The sequence below is a fragment of the Coregonus lavaretus genome (assembly GCF_964263955.1).
Source record: "Coregonus lavaretus genome assembly, chromosome: 11".
Lineage (NCBI taxonomy): Eukaryota > Metazoa > Chordata > Actinopteri > Salmoniformes > Salmonidae > Coregonus > Coregonus lavaretus.
The window spans coordinates 54,916,308-54,929,527 of record NC_139998.1 but is presented as its reverse complement, the minus strand read 5'-3'; the positions used below and the strand labels follow the sequence as shown (position 1 = coordinate 54,929,527).

The 13,220-nt window shown below is 41.8% G+C and overlaps 1 protein-coding gene across 2 annotated transcripts; it reads right to left on the bottom strand.

Annotated features, from left to right (window-relative positions):
* Nucleotides 1-354: 354 nt before the first annotated feature.
* On the bottom strand, nt 355-13,018 carry LOC311136874 (hydroxylysine kinase-like). Of its 2 annotated transcripts, XM_084171188.1 has the most exons (6): nt 12,786-13,018; nt 12,621-12,656; nt 11,044-11,352; nt 4,137-4,279; nt 2,288-2,468; nt 355-1,756 (listed from the first exon to the last, which is right to left on the bottom strand). In XM_084171188.1, the coding sequence occupies exons 3-6, from the start codon at nt 11,345-11,347 to the stop codon at nt 1,314-1,316; spliced, it is 1,071 nt and encodes a 356-aa protein (XP_084027314.1). In that variant the 5' UTR covers nt 11,348-11,352; nt 12,621-12,656; nt 12,786-13,018; the 3' UTR covers nt 355-1,313. The 2 variants fall into 2 exon arrangements, with proteins under 2 accessions (XP_084027314.1, XP_084027313.1); XM_084171187.1 differs by having other exon boundaries at nt 12,621-12,980.
* Nucleotides 13,019-13,220: the final 202 nt, after the last annotated feature.

Here is a 13,220-nt window from a genome sequence, read left to right as displayed (position 1 = left end):
TTTGAATAAAATTTGCATTTTGGAGTTTCTGTGCATCACTTGGTTTGATTACAGTTCTGTTGGAAATCGAGTACTGACATTATTCTGTAAAATTAAAATAATTGGGTGCTTATAGAGAAAGGGGTTTTTTAGGATTGTAGTCTGAAGTTGACTACTTGCATTTTCTTTCCTGATGGGTTGTGGTAAGCCACTAATTGATAAATTGGTAAGATAGGATATAGAAATAAAAAATTGGTTTTAATTATTCATAATTTGTAATTGATTTTTTAATTGATTTTTTATTTTAATTAAAAATATTTTTTGAATAACATTTTTTATTGATTTTTTTAAATATTCATATTTTTGTTGTTGTTTGGTTGTTTGGTTTATATTAATAATTAAAGGGGGGAAGCCATAGGCTATATAGTCTAAAATAAAATAATTCATAGAAAGGTATATACACTAGAGAAGAATGTTTTTTGGTTTAATGTTAAAGATACTCAATAAGATAAATTGTTACTTGTCATAATCCTATTCTGTTTGTTTTCGAGACTTTTAGTTCGTCTCGAAGGGGGGAAATGTAGTGTATTAGGATTATGTCTTTGTTAATGGTTTTTAAGTGGAACTGAAAGAATGTTTATCTTAGTTCAAAAGTAGCTATTTGTAGGGTGACGCCCCAGGGGAGACAGGTGATTGGACAGCAGAGGGAGCAACCCATATTTTTACATTGTTTATAAGTATATGCTGGAGGAAGAAGAGGTTAGAGCAACCATTGCAATCTGGGAAGTCGCTCTCCGGGTGTCATGACATCCGTCACTTATGCTGAAACCTTGTGATATGAATAAACGTTATGATCCAAGTTCAGTATGAGCAGACTCCTTTGTTAATCAGCAATAATTGCCAGCATTTACTCGATACGACACTTTCAAAACGGTTTTAGAACTCGATTTGGTCAGATTTTCTCAGTCACACCGCCAGACTGATGGAATCCAGGTAAGTTTAAATGAGTCTGCATTTTAATCAGATGGTCTGTCTGCTAAAGGTAGACTCAGCAATATGACTCTATCATGCATAACAGGATGACGAGCCACTATTAGCTCGAGGCATGACCCACTTTTTGATGATGTCACATTGCTGAGTGTAGCTTTAATACTAAAAGGTGCACCTGCAGAATCCACATGGATTCAAAAGCATTGGATTGGTGTAAGCATTGGCTGGAGGGGTTTTCCACCATTATTAAATCCCTGACAGGGAACGTCCACAACACTTTGTGAGACGGGTAAAGAATCGGAACGCAGCCTATAAAAAGAAGGTGCTCCCTGAAGACCATTGGGTCAGTCTTTGCCAGGATACTGGGCGGCACTCTGAAACCACCTCCTCTCCACCTCCTCCTTGCCAAGTTCCCATAGCCGGAAAAGATGGCGGATGCCCGTCTTGGCGGTGATCATGATGTAATCCTCGTTCTCCGGCTGCTGGGCCACAGTGTGGCGAGCCAGAACCAGGGACTGGCAGAAGCGACAGAGCACCAGCAGGTAGAGGGCGTCCCTCTCGGCCTCGTTGAGGGGAAGAACACTCTCCCAGCCAGCCAGCACGGCTCTTCCCACATCCAGAGGCGTGGGGTTCTCGATCATCATGTACATGATGGCGATGGCCAGCTCGTACACATAGTAGCCACTGCTCATGTGCCCAAAGTCCAGGATGCCAGAGATTTTGTAGGTGGCTGAATCGTCTGGTTGCACCAAGATGTTGTGGTTATTAAAGTCCCCGTGGTTGATACCTACGTAAAGACAAATGCACGTTTACTGACATATCAGATATGCATGCGCAATAGTACCAGACGTGTGCTCAAATAAAACAGTATAATCGTTCAAATGTTTTGAGCGTTTGCTTGAGTCTACCTGGAGTACCAGATGGGTGTGGTTTGAACTTTTGGGCCTATTCCATTGGTCCATTGAGTAAGCGAAATCATGCCCATTGAAAGTATTTGAAAGAAAACCAATACTATTTGACACCAGTTCTGCTTTCACGGCTCAGTTATAAACTTTTACATTCTCCACCTGTATCAGCATCTGACCTGTCAATCATTACAACAGACTGGTTCCATGTTGCATTGTTAATAAAAGGGTCATGTTCATTGTGGCATGCAACGGAAAACGTTTAAAAATATTTCACAACGGAAAGCTAAAATTAGCTTTTGTTGATTAACTAGTCCACGTAGTCCTTCCCTGTTCCAGTCCATTTTCTTCCAATTGAACCAGGTCTATTAAAGAGAGCCCCGACAGAACAGATGGTGAAGGGAGACACTCACACTTGCGGAAGGAGCCGAGTTTGGGCTGTATACAAGTCTTGTATTGCTGGATGATTGACTTGATCACCTGCTGCACAGGATCCCCATCCATCAGAGGGACGTATGGCTCCAGAAGAGGGATGTTGGACAGACTCCAGATGAACTTCTCCCTCTGTAGTACCTGGAGTTGAGGATGCTCCATCTGTGAACACATACTAATGTCATCAGCCAGGAACTGAGTTAACTACTGGTGATCAGTGAATAGACACTTCAACAATAAAAACATACCGTTGTACAGCTATAAGCAAATTATGTATTACGTTTTTGCTGCTGAAATATCTGTTAGCCAAATCACTCATTATTTAAATTAAAAGTTATTGAAATCATATGATCACGCGTAGCAGACGGGTCATAGAGCATGCAAGGGAAAATCTGAGAAAATCATTATATTTTGTTAGCTCCACATTTAGAGGTGCGTTCAAAGCTCACATACATTCAAAGCGAACAAGACTGAAACGATCCAGCAAAAAAAAGTGTCTCCGGTTTTACACTTCTACTGTATGTTCAATGCATATTTCAACCCATTGTAACTATTTCTATCTACTGAACCTATTTTCATGCTCTCTATATGCAGGAAATTGCTTCGCTAATACAGAATAAGAATCAGCCTCCTAGAATAATTTGTATTGTGATGGTTTTTCAACATCTTACAACGCTGCTACTTTTGTTTGCCCGGAGCCAAACCTAACAAACATAAAGGTAACACTTTACTGGGTTCATTCTGTACTTGAAGAGGGAATATGATACTGAATGAATGATATTGCGACACTCATAAAGATGTTATGAATGGTTTCATATGAATACCTTTTGTATACCCCCTTCAAGTAGTTCTGTAATGAGAAAAGGGTATTTTATTTCCTCATGAATGATATTGAATAAATGTCTTATAAAGGTTGTTATGAATGATACTACAATACTCATAAAGGGGGTTATGCAGTGCTTCATTTGTAAATCGGGAGGTGGGAGCAAAAAGTGATTGCTAAAGGGGGGGTGACCTGGCGGGCTCTGAGGTACCGGAACGTATGAAAAAGAAAATCACCTTTATAATAAAGCATTACATGCATATCATCGCATTTGCTACTGACAAAGTGAGATTCTGGGATCAATAAAAACGACCTTGTCTTGACTCCATCAATAGCCTACGTCTGTGGAGACACATACTGTACAACATAAGGAGGAAATTATAGTCCTAAAAAAGCTTTCCAGTTTCACTCACTGACTCATTTATGCGCAGCTCCAGCGATGACCGATGCTCTCGTGCCAAAAAGCATATCTCTCTTGTTTTACTTTGTAAAACAACGCTGTTCGCACAATAGGCCTATTTGGAAATTGATACAATATATTTTGGTATCCTACAAACAGATTACTCTTCTCTTTTCAGCAGGAGCCATTTGCTTTCCAACCTGTTTTTTCCCGCGATTTTATTTGAAATATTGCAAAAGGCTTGTTTTGTCTGCATTCTGTTCACTGACAGATTTGCCGAAAGTTCCCGACCGTAGGATATCAATTGTGATTGGGCTACACACAGGCCTCCAGGTGCTCTTCTCTCTCTTACCACAGCAACTGCCACACAACAGGTCTATATAGGCTACAATGTTGCACAAACCATAAGCCCAGACATTGCAGTGAAAATCATTTTTGATGTCACGAGAGGTAACGGTTATTAATGTTTTTATTAGGGTGTTATGAATGTCTTACCCCCTTCAGGTTAAATGTTGCCAACCTAACTGTATGCACTTTAAATAGAAACATTTGCAAACATTAGCCTACTTGAACGCACCTCAGGCAGACTAATTTAATATAATCATACTTCCTGCAGGAGTGCGTCCATCTTGGCAGCCATCTTGCCGGCTTCATAGAGGATCTGTGGAGAGCTGGGCACTTTGACGATGGTGGTCCCCGGTAAATAGGTCAGCAGTCTCACCAGGTACTTCTGCCTGCCAAAGCCGCAGTCTACCAGGAGAAAATAGTAATTTCAAGAGATCTGCAGCCCTCTGGGGGAAATTGGAATATATGCTAATTCTGTTGCACCCCCTCCTTGTCAACAACGTTTAAATGAACTCTGCCATTTACCTAGAGGCATTGTAGATAAAAGGCAGCTCTGACTCTGTTAACTAACGGTGACCTAGCCTGAGGTACTAATATTCAGACTGTTACTTAGCCAGAGGTACTAATATTCAGACTGTTACTGTCACGCCCTGACTCAGGGGACGCTTATATGTTGAGTCAGGGTCTGTATATTCCTTGTTGTGCTTTTTCTATGTTGTCGATCTAGTATGTGTGGATCTACGTTGGCCGGTGTGGTTCCCAATCAGAGGCAGCTGTCGCTTGTTGTCTCTGATTGGGGCCCATACTTAGGCAGCCTATTGGCACTATCTTGTTGTGGGATCTTGTTCCTGGTAAGGTTAGTTGTGTATTCTAACCTTAGGACTTCACGTTTCGTTTCCTTTGTCGTGTTGTTTATTACTTTAATAAACATGTACGCATATCACGCTGCGCCTTGGTCTGACCCGTCATTGAACGAACGTGACAGTTACCTAGCCAGAGGTACTAATATTCAGACTGTTACCTAGCCAGAGGTACTAATATTCAGACCGTTACCTAGCCAGAGGTACTAATATTCAGACTGTTACCTAGCCAGAGGTACTACTATTCAGACAGTTACCTAGCCAGAGGTACTACTATTCAGACAGTTACCTAGCCAGAGGTACTAATATTCAGACAGTTACCTAGCCAGAGGTACTAATACTCAGACTGTTACCTAGCCAGAGGTACTAATATTCAGACAGTTACCTAGCCAGAGGTACTAATATTCAGACAGTTATCTAGCCAGAGGTACTAATATTCAGACAGTTACCTAGCCAGAGGTACTAATATTCAGACAGTTACCTAGCCAGAGGTACTAATATTCAGACTGTTACCTAGCCAGAGGTACTAATATTCAGACTGTTACTGTCACGCCCTGACTCAGGGGACGCTTATATGTTGAGTCAGGGTCTGTATATTCCTTGTTGTGCTTTTTCTATGTTGTCGATCTAGTATGTGTGGATCTATGTTGGCCGGTGTGGTTCCCAATCAGAGGCAGCTGTCGCTTGTTGTCTCTGATTGGGGCCCATACTTAGGCAGCCTATTGGCACTATCTTGTTGTGGGATCTTGTTCCTGGTAAGGTTAGTTGTGTATTCTAACCTTAGGACTTCACGTTTCGTTTCCTTTGTCGTGTTGTTTATTACTTTAATAAACATGTACGCATATCACGCTGCGCCTTGGTCTGACCCGTCATTGAACGAACGTGACAGTTACCTAGCCAGAGGTACTAATATTCAGACTGTTACCTAGCCAGAGGTACTAATATTCAGACTGTTACCTAGCCAGAGGTACTAATATTCAGACTGTTACCTAGCCAGAGGTACTACTATTCAGACAGTTACCTAGCCAGAGGTACTACTATTCAGACAGTTACCTAGCCAGAGGTACTAATATTCAGACAGTTACCTAGCCAGAGGTACTAATACTCAGACTGTTACCTAGCCAGAGGTACTAATATTCAGACAGTTACCTAGCCAGAGGTACTAATATTCAGACAGTTATCTAGCCAGAGGTACTAATATTCAGACAGTTACCTAGCCAGAGGTACTAATATTCAGACAGTTACCTAGCCAGAGGTACTAATATTCAGACTGTTACCTAGCCAGAGGTACTAATATTCAGACTGTTACCTAGCCAGAGGTACTAATATTCAGACTGTTACCTAGCCAGAGGTACTAATATTCAGACTGTTACCTAGCCAGAGGTACTAATATTCAGACTGTTACCTAGCCAGAGGTACTAATATTCAGACAGTTACCTAGCCAGAGGTACTAATATTCAGACTGTTACCTAGCCAGAGGTACTAATATTCAGACAGTTACCTAGCCAGAGGTACTAATATTCAGACTGTTACCTAGCCAGAGGTACTAATATTCAGACTGTTACCTAGCCAGAGTTACTAATATTCAGACTGTTACCTAGCCAGATATTATGATTTCAGTTTGATCTCTTATTGAAGGTTTCCCCAGGTCTGATCCTCTAGTGTTGCAGTATTGTTATTCATACTTCCAGCAACTGAATGCACCTTTAACACCGGGGTGTCAAACCCAAACCCTGGACGGCCAAGTGTCTGTCTGCAAGTTTTCACTCCTCCCTTATACTTGATTGATCAATTAAGATAACTGATTAGTTATGAATTGCCCTAACCTGGTTGTCTGGGTCTTAAGGTCACTGATTAGTTATGAATTGCCCTAACCTGGATGTCTGTGTCTTAAGGTCACTGATTAGTTATGAATTGCCCTAACCTGGATGTCTGTGTCTTAAGGTCACTGATTAGTTATGAACTGCCCTAACCTGGTTGTCTGGGTCTTAAGGTCACTGATTAGTTATGAATTGCCCTAACCTGGTTGTCTGGGTCTTAATTGGACAGATTGAAAGGATATAACGCAGACACACAGCCCTCCAGGAATGGAGTTTGACAACCCTGTTTCAAACCAAGTGAGGGATCACTTTTGTTGATCACTAATAGTAGTGGCAGGAACCAATATCGAAAATGGTAATAATTTTATAATCAATATGAGCTAGGCATATCCTGATATCAGTTTATACTTCCTGTTAACCTACACTATTATATAAAAAAGCACAACTGTTTCTGTATGCACAAAACCCTCTCACAGACCGTCAACTTAGCATGAGTCATCACCGTTAGCATGAGTCATCACCGGTAGATGACTCACCCAAATACTGTATTCAGACTGGTTGGGTAGGTTTCAGGCTCCCAGAACACTCACACCTGGCCCAATAGCAATCAGCAAGCAGTTGTCTGGACTTGTTTATTTGCAAACAGATATACAGTGCCTTCAGAAAGTATTCATACCACTTGACTTATTCCACATTTTGTTGTGTTACAGCCCGAATTCAAAATTGATTAAATATAATTTTTTTCTTAACCATTTACACACAATACAGAATAACAAAGTGAAAACATGTTTTTAGAAATGTTAGCAAATGTATAGAAAATGAAATACAGCAATATATCATTTACATAAATATTCACACCCCTGAGTCAATACCTTGTAGAATCACCTTTGGCAGTGATTACAGCTATCAGTCTTTCTGGGTAAGTCTCTAAGAGCTTTCCACACCTGGATTGTGCAACATTTGCCCATTATTATTTTCGAAATTCTTCAAGCTCTGTCAAATCGGTTGTTGATCAATGCTAGACAACCATTTTCAGGTCTTTCCATAGATTTACGTCAAATCTGTAAAATCGGCCACTCAGGAACATTCACTGTCTTCTTGGTAAGCAACTCCAGCATAGATTTGGCCTTGTGTTTTAGGTTATTGTCCTGCTGAAAGGTGAATTCATCTCCCAGTGTCTGTCGGAAAGCAGACTTAACCAGGTTTTCCTCTAGGATTTAGCCTGTGCTTAGCTCCATTCCATTTACATACCCATAACATGATGCAGCCACCACTTTGCTTGAAAATATGGAGAGTGGTACTCAGTAATGTGTTGTATTGGATTTGCCCCAAACATAACACTTTGTATCCAGGCTCTGTCTCAGCCGGCCGCGACCGGGAGACCCATGGGGCGGCGCACAATTGGCCCAGCGTCGTCCAGGGTAGGGGAGGGAATGGCCGGCAGGGATGTAGCTCAGTTGATAGAGCATGGCGTTTGCAACGCCAGGGTTGTGGGTTCGATTCCCACGGGGGGGGCAAGTATAAAAAAATATATATATGTATTCACTAACTGTAAGTCGCTCTGGATAAGAGCGTCTGCTAAATGACTAAAATGTAAAATGTATTCAGGACAGAAAGTTAATTGCTTTGCTACATTTTTTGCAGTAGTACTGTAGTGCCTGGTTGCAAACAGGATGCATGTTTTGGAAAATTAGTATTCTATACAGGCTTCCTTCTTTCCCCTATGTCAATTAGGTTAGTATTGTGGAGTAACAACAATGTTGTTGATCCATCCTCAGTTTTGTCCTATTACAGCCATTAAACTCAGTAACTGTTTTAAAGTCACCATTGGCCTCATGGTGAAATCCCTGAGCGGTTTCCTTCCTCTCCAGCAACTGAGTTAGGAAGGACGCATGTATCTTTGTAGTGACTGGGTGTATTGATACACCATCCAAAGTGTAATTAATAATTTCATCATGCTCAAAGGGATATTCAATGTCTGCTTTCTTAATCTACCAATAGGTGCCCTTCTTTGCGAGGCATTGGAAAACCTCGCTGGTCTTTGTGGTTGAAATTCACTGCTCGACTGAGGGACGTTACAGATAATTGTATGTGTGGGGTACAGAGATGAGGTAGTCATTTAAAAATCATGTTAAACACTATTATTGCACACAGAGTGAGTCCGTGCAATTTATGTGACTTGTTAAGCACATTTCTACTCCTCAAGTTATTTAGGCTTGCCATAACAAATATGTTGAATTCTCTATGACTCAAGACATTTCAGCCTTTCATTTTTAATTAAATCAGTAAAAATGTCGAAAAACATAATTCCACTTTGATGGGGTATTGTGTGTAGGCTAGTGACAATACATCTCAATGTAATCCTTTTTAAATTCAGGCTATAACAACAAATTGTGGAAAAAGTCAAGGGGCGTGAATACATTCTGAAGGCAATATATATATATATATATATATATATATACACTGCTCAAAAAAAATAAAGGGAACACTAAAATAACACATCCTAGATCTGAATGAATGAAATAATCTTATTAAACACTTTTTTCTTTACATAGTCGAATGTGCTGACAACAAAATCACACAAAAATGATCAATGGAAATCAAATTTATCAACCCATGGAGGTCTGGATTTGGAGTCACACTCAAAATTAAAGTGGAAAACCACACTACAGGCTGATCCAACTTTGATGTAATGTCCTTAAAACAAGTCAAAATGAGGCTCAGTAGTGTGTGTGGCCTCCACGTGCCTGTATGACCTCCCTACAACGCCTGGGCATGCTCCTGATGAGGTGGCGGATGGTCTCCTGAGGGATCTCCTCCCAGACCTGGACTAAAGCATCCGCCAACTCCTGGACAGTCTGTGGTGCAATGTGGCGTTGGTGGATGGAGCGAGACATGATGTCCCAGATGTGCTCAATTGGATTCAGGTCTGGGGAACGGGCGGGCCACTCCATAGCATCAATGCCTTCCTCTTGCAGGAACTGCTGACACACTCCAGCCACATGAGGTCTAGCATTGTCTTGCATTAGGAGGAACCCAGGGCCAACCGCACCAGCATATGGTCTCACAAGGGGTCTGAGGATCTCATCTCGGTACCTAATGGCAGTCAGGCTACCTCTGGCGAGCACATGGAGGGCTGTGCGGCCCCCCAAAGAAATGCCACCCCACACCATGACTGACCCACCGCCAAACTGGTCATGCTGGAGGATGTTGCAGGCAGCAGAATGTTCTCCACGGCGTCTCCAGACTCTGTCACGTCTGTCACATGTGCTCAGTGTGAACCTGCTTTCATCTGTGAAGAGCACAGGGCGCCAGTGGCGAATTTGCCAATCTTGGTGTTCTCTGGCAAATGCCAAACGTCCTGCACGGTGTTGGGCTGTAAGCACAACCCCCACCTGTGGACGTCGGGCCCTCATACCACCCTCATGGAGTCTGTTTCTGACCGTTTGAGCAGACACATGCACATTTGTGGCCTGCTGGAGGTCATTTTGCAGGGCTCTGGCAGTGCTCCTCCTGCTCCTCCTTGCACAAAGGCGAAGGTAGCGGTCCTGCTGCTGGGTTGTTGCCCTCCTACGGCCTCCTCCACGTCTCCTGATGTACTGGCCTGTCTCCTGGTAGCGCCTCCATGCTCTGGACACTACGCTGACAGACACAGCAAACCTTCTTGCCACAGCTCGCATTGATGTGCCATCCTGGATGAGCTGCACTACCTGAGCCACTTGTGTGGGTTGTGGACTCCATCTCATGCTACCACTAGAGTGAAAGCACCGCCAGCATTCAAAAGTGACCAAAACATCAGCCAGGAAGCATAGGAACTGAAAAGTGGTCTGTGGTCACCACCTGCAGAACCACTCCTTTATTGGGGGTGTCTCGCTAATTGCCTATAATTTCCACCTGTTGTCTATTCCATTTGCACAACAGCATGTGAAATGTATTGTCAATCAGTGTTGCTTCCTAAGTGGACAGTTTGATTTCACAGAAGTGTGATTGACTTGGAGTTACATTGTGTTGTTTAAGTGTTCCCTTTATTTTTTTGAGCTATATATATATATATATATATACACACACACACACACACAGTATATATATCCATATCGTATCAAAACAATTATACTGTTTTCGATATATGGGCAATTCCATATAAGATTGGCCAAAATATATTTATGTTTTGGATCTTTTTTAAATGAAATCCATTGAAAGGTCCTTTGGGTTTCATTTCGATGGATTTAATTTCTGGAAGATCCAAAACATAATATCTTTGCGCAACTCTCGTATGGAATGCCCCTATAGGTGCCCATTTCTACTAAATATATTGACTAACTAAGTATCACGGAGAAGACTGGTTTCTGGTCTCCACTCGAGGACTAGACTCAGGACAGCTAGTCTTGTTAATAGGTCTTACATGCAATTATACCATGATCATACTGCAGCATCTGTTGATTCCCAGAGCATATCCCATGACTCTGTGTTGTGCAGGCTTCATACATACCGATGTCCTCCAGGCTCATGACTTGTCCTGAGGTGGTAGGGAGGACGGTCTGGGCAGGAATCCCCCTCTGGTGCAGGAAGGTCATGGCGTGAGTCTGCAGCTCCAGCAGAGTGGGGTTCTGACTGTCCGCAGAGTTCATGACCTTAAGGACGTACTCGCTTCCCTCACTGACCACCAAGTGGAAGTTCTGGTCATCGTAGCTGGGCAGCGGGTGAATCTGGGACGGCGTCAAGCCAAAGAGCCTCTTCACGAGCTCTGACACCTGTAGATGGCTGAGGTTTGGTTTAGAGTCCGCTACTGACATTGATGCTACGGAGAAGGAACGCAAAGAAAAAAGGTCACAACAGGGGTGTAATCATTAGTCTAAATTAGTTTCAAACTTGAGTTTCTATTGGACCAATTCAGGTAGGTTTCGTTCAGTTTGATTCAGTTTGAGAAACTTTTTGCAACAGAATTGGCATAATGAATATGCCCAAGAAAAAGCATAGACTGAAAAATGTATACACATTAATATTCAACAACATATAAAGCACCTAGAATGCAACTGGTATTGAAATAATCAATGTTGTTTACAAGTCACAAAATAAGTTATAATCTAAAACAACTAGCTAACTGTTTTATGTCATTTCTGGTCACACAAGCTTTATTAAATGTAAAAGGACAATCCTAGCGATCAAGATAGTTGACATGCCAAGGCACATTGAGACATTTGAAAAGTTCAAGTACAGCCACATTAGCTTCGATGCAACCTGAACCTAGAGACTTTCGACATTGTCTCGTGTCTACACTTGACATTAACATGTGACTTCTGCTATCAGAATACGAAGATCGCATAGAAAAGACGGGTCTAATTGTGTTCAGATCTGGCAGGGCTGCATTGTGTGCGGATTTCTCCTTAGTCTGGACGCAATCAGTCTACGGAAAGCGCATCCAGTGGGCGACGTCAACACCACTCCTCCCACAAGTCTCCAGAAAACGTGTTTTGGGACCAAGGCATCTTTTCATTCTACCGTTGGAGGAAATACCTTCCTAGCGTGTTTGCTGGCCTCATAAATGCTAGACAGCTACCGAATATTTAGGAAGTTTTAATTTTTTGGGTCTAGACTTACGCTAACCCGTTTGCTATCCCTTTAGCGTTGCTTGCTAGTTACAGCCATCCGTTGTTGTATTATCATATTTTGCCTATTCCACTGTTTGTAGAATACATGCTGGCATTTGAATATACCGCAAGAATAAGGAATCCGGACACATTTAAATGTAGTTGTAGATGCATGACTGTCAAGTCTAGACACGGCCAAGGTTGCATCGAAGCTAGGCCACATATGCTTCCATGCAGCAGGAAAATGACAAAAACAAACGTAGCTATAATGTAAAAGGGTAGTGGGACAACTAATAGGCTTAGCTAGCCTTACTGCGGTGTCTGCTAATAATAATTAGCTAGGTAACGTTAGTTAGCTAAAACAGGTGATCAAAGTTAGGGTCGCCTCTGGCTAAAATACATTCACATGGCTGCAAACTGGATAGCTTTACTTTCACACAACGCATTTGACTTCACATTGCCAAAGTTAATCACTTACCTGCGAGCGTTATGTCAAAGTTGCGTCAATTCAAATCTGGTATTAGGAACAAAAGAGGTCAACACGACTTCTAAGATATACTAGTTATTTTAATTAATGCAAAAACCTTCAATGGTAAATATGATGTTTCGTATATACAGAGACTTGAGCGTGGTTTAGACTTACTCAGCCTATCCGTTCCCCGCCTCTTCTGTTACCAGGCATACGTTTATCATAACAACCTGTCATAGTGAGAAGAGCCAGCTCCCTTAGACACCATTCCTACGTCCAAGGAATGTTCACAGATCACAAAGAACCAGTATATTCCAGTATCTGGAGACACAAATCCCTATCTCATCTTACCCCCCAAAACAGCTCTTCACATCAATCACAGCCTGCCAGGTGACACAACCTACACTAGCCCAGTCAAGAATGCATTCTTTCTAAGTTAGTCATCCCATCAATTATAAAAATAATAAATCTCTCACAATCCCTCTTTTCACACCCACTAGGGTGTGATTCAAAATTAGAAAACACAGGGTGTCATTCATTATAATACAATACAAACAAAAAGAATCACACTTTTATTAATAGGCCATAATGATACTAAAAAAATTAAAA

Bases quoted from the DNA above. Each gene is read 5' to 3' on its own strand.
- LOC311136874 (XM_084171188.1), bottom strand. From the start codon at position 11,347: ATGTCAGTAGCGGACTCTAAACCAAACCTCAGCCATCTACAGGTGTCA. The intron at 4,280-11,043 runs GTATGTATGAAG...TTCTCCTGGTAG, and splicing joins CATGAGCCTGGAGGACATCG to ACTGCGGCTTTGGCAGGCAG. The intron at 1,757-2,287 runs GTGAGTGTCTCC...GTCTTTACGTAG, and splicing joins ACTCGGCTCCTTCCGCAAGT to GTATCAACCACGGGGACTTT.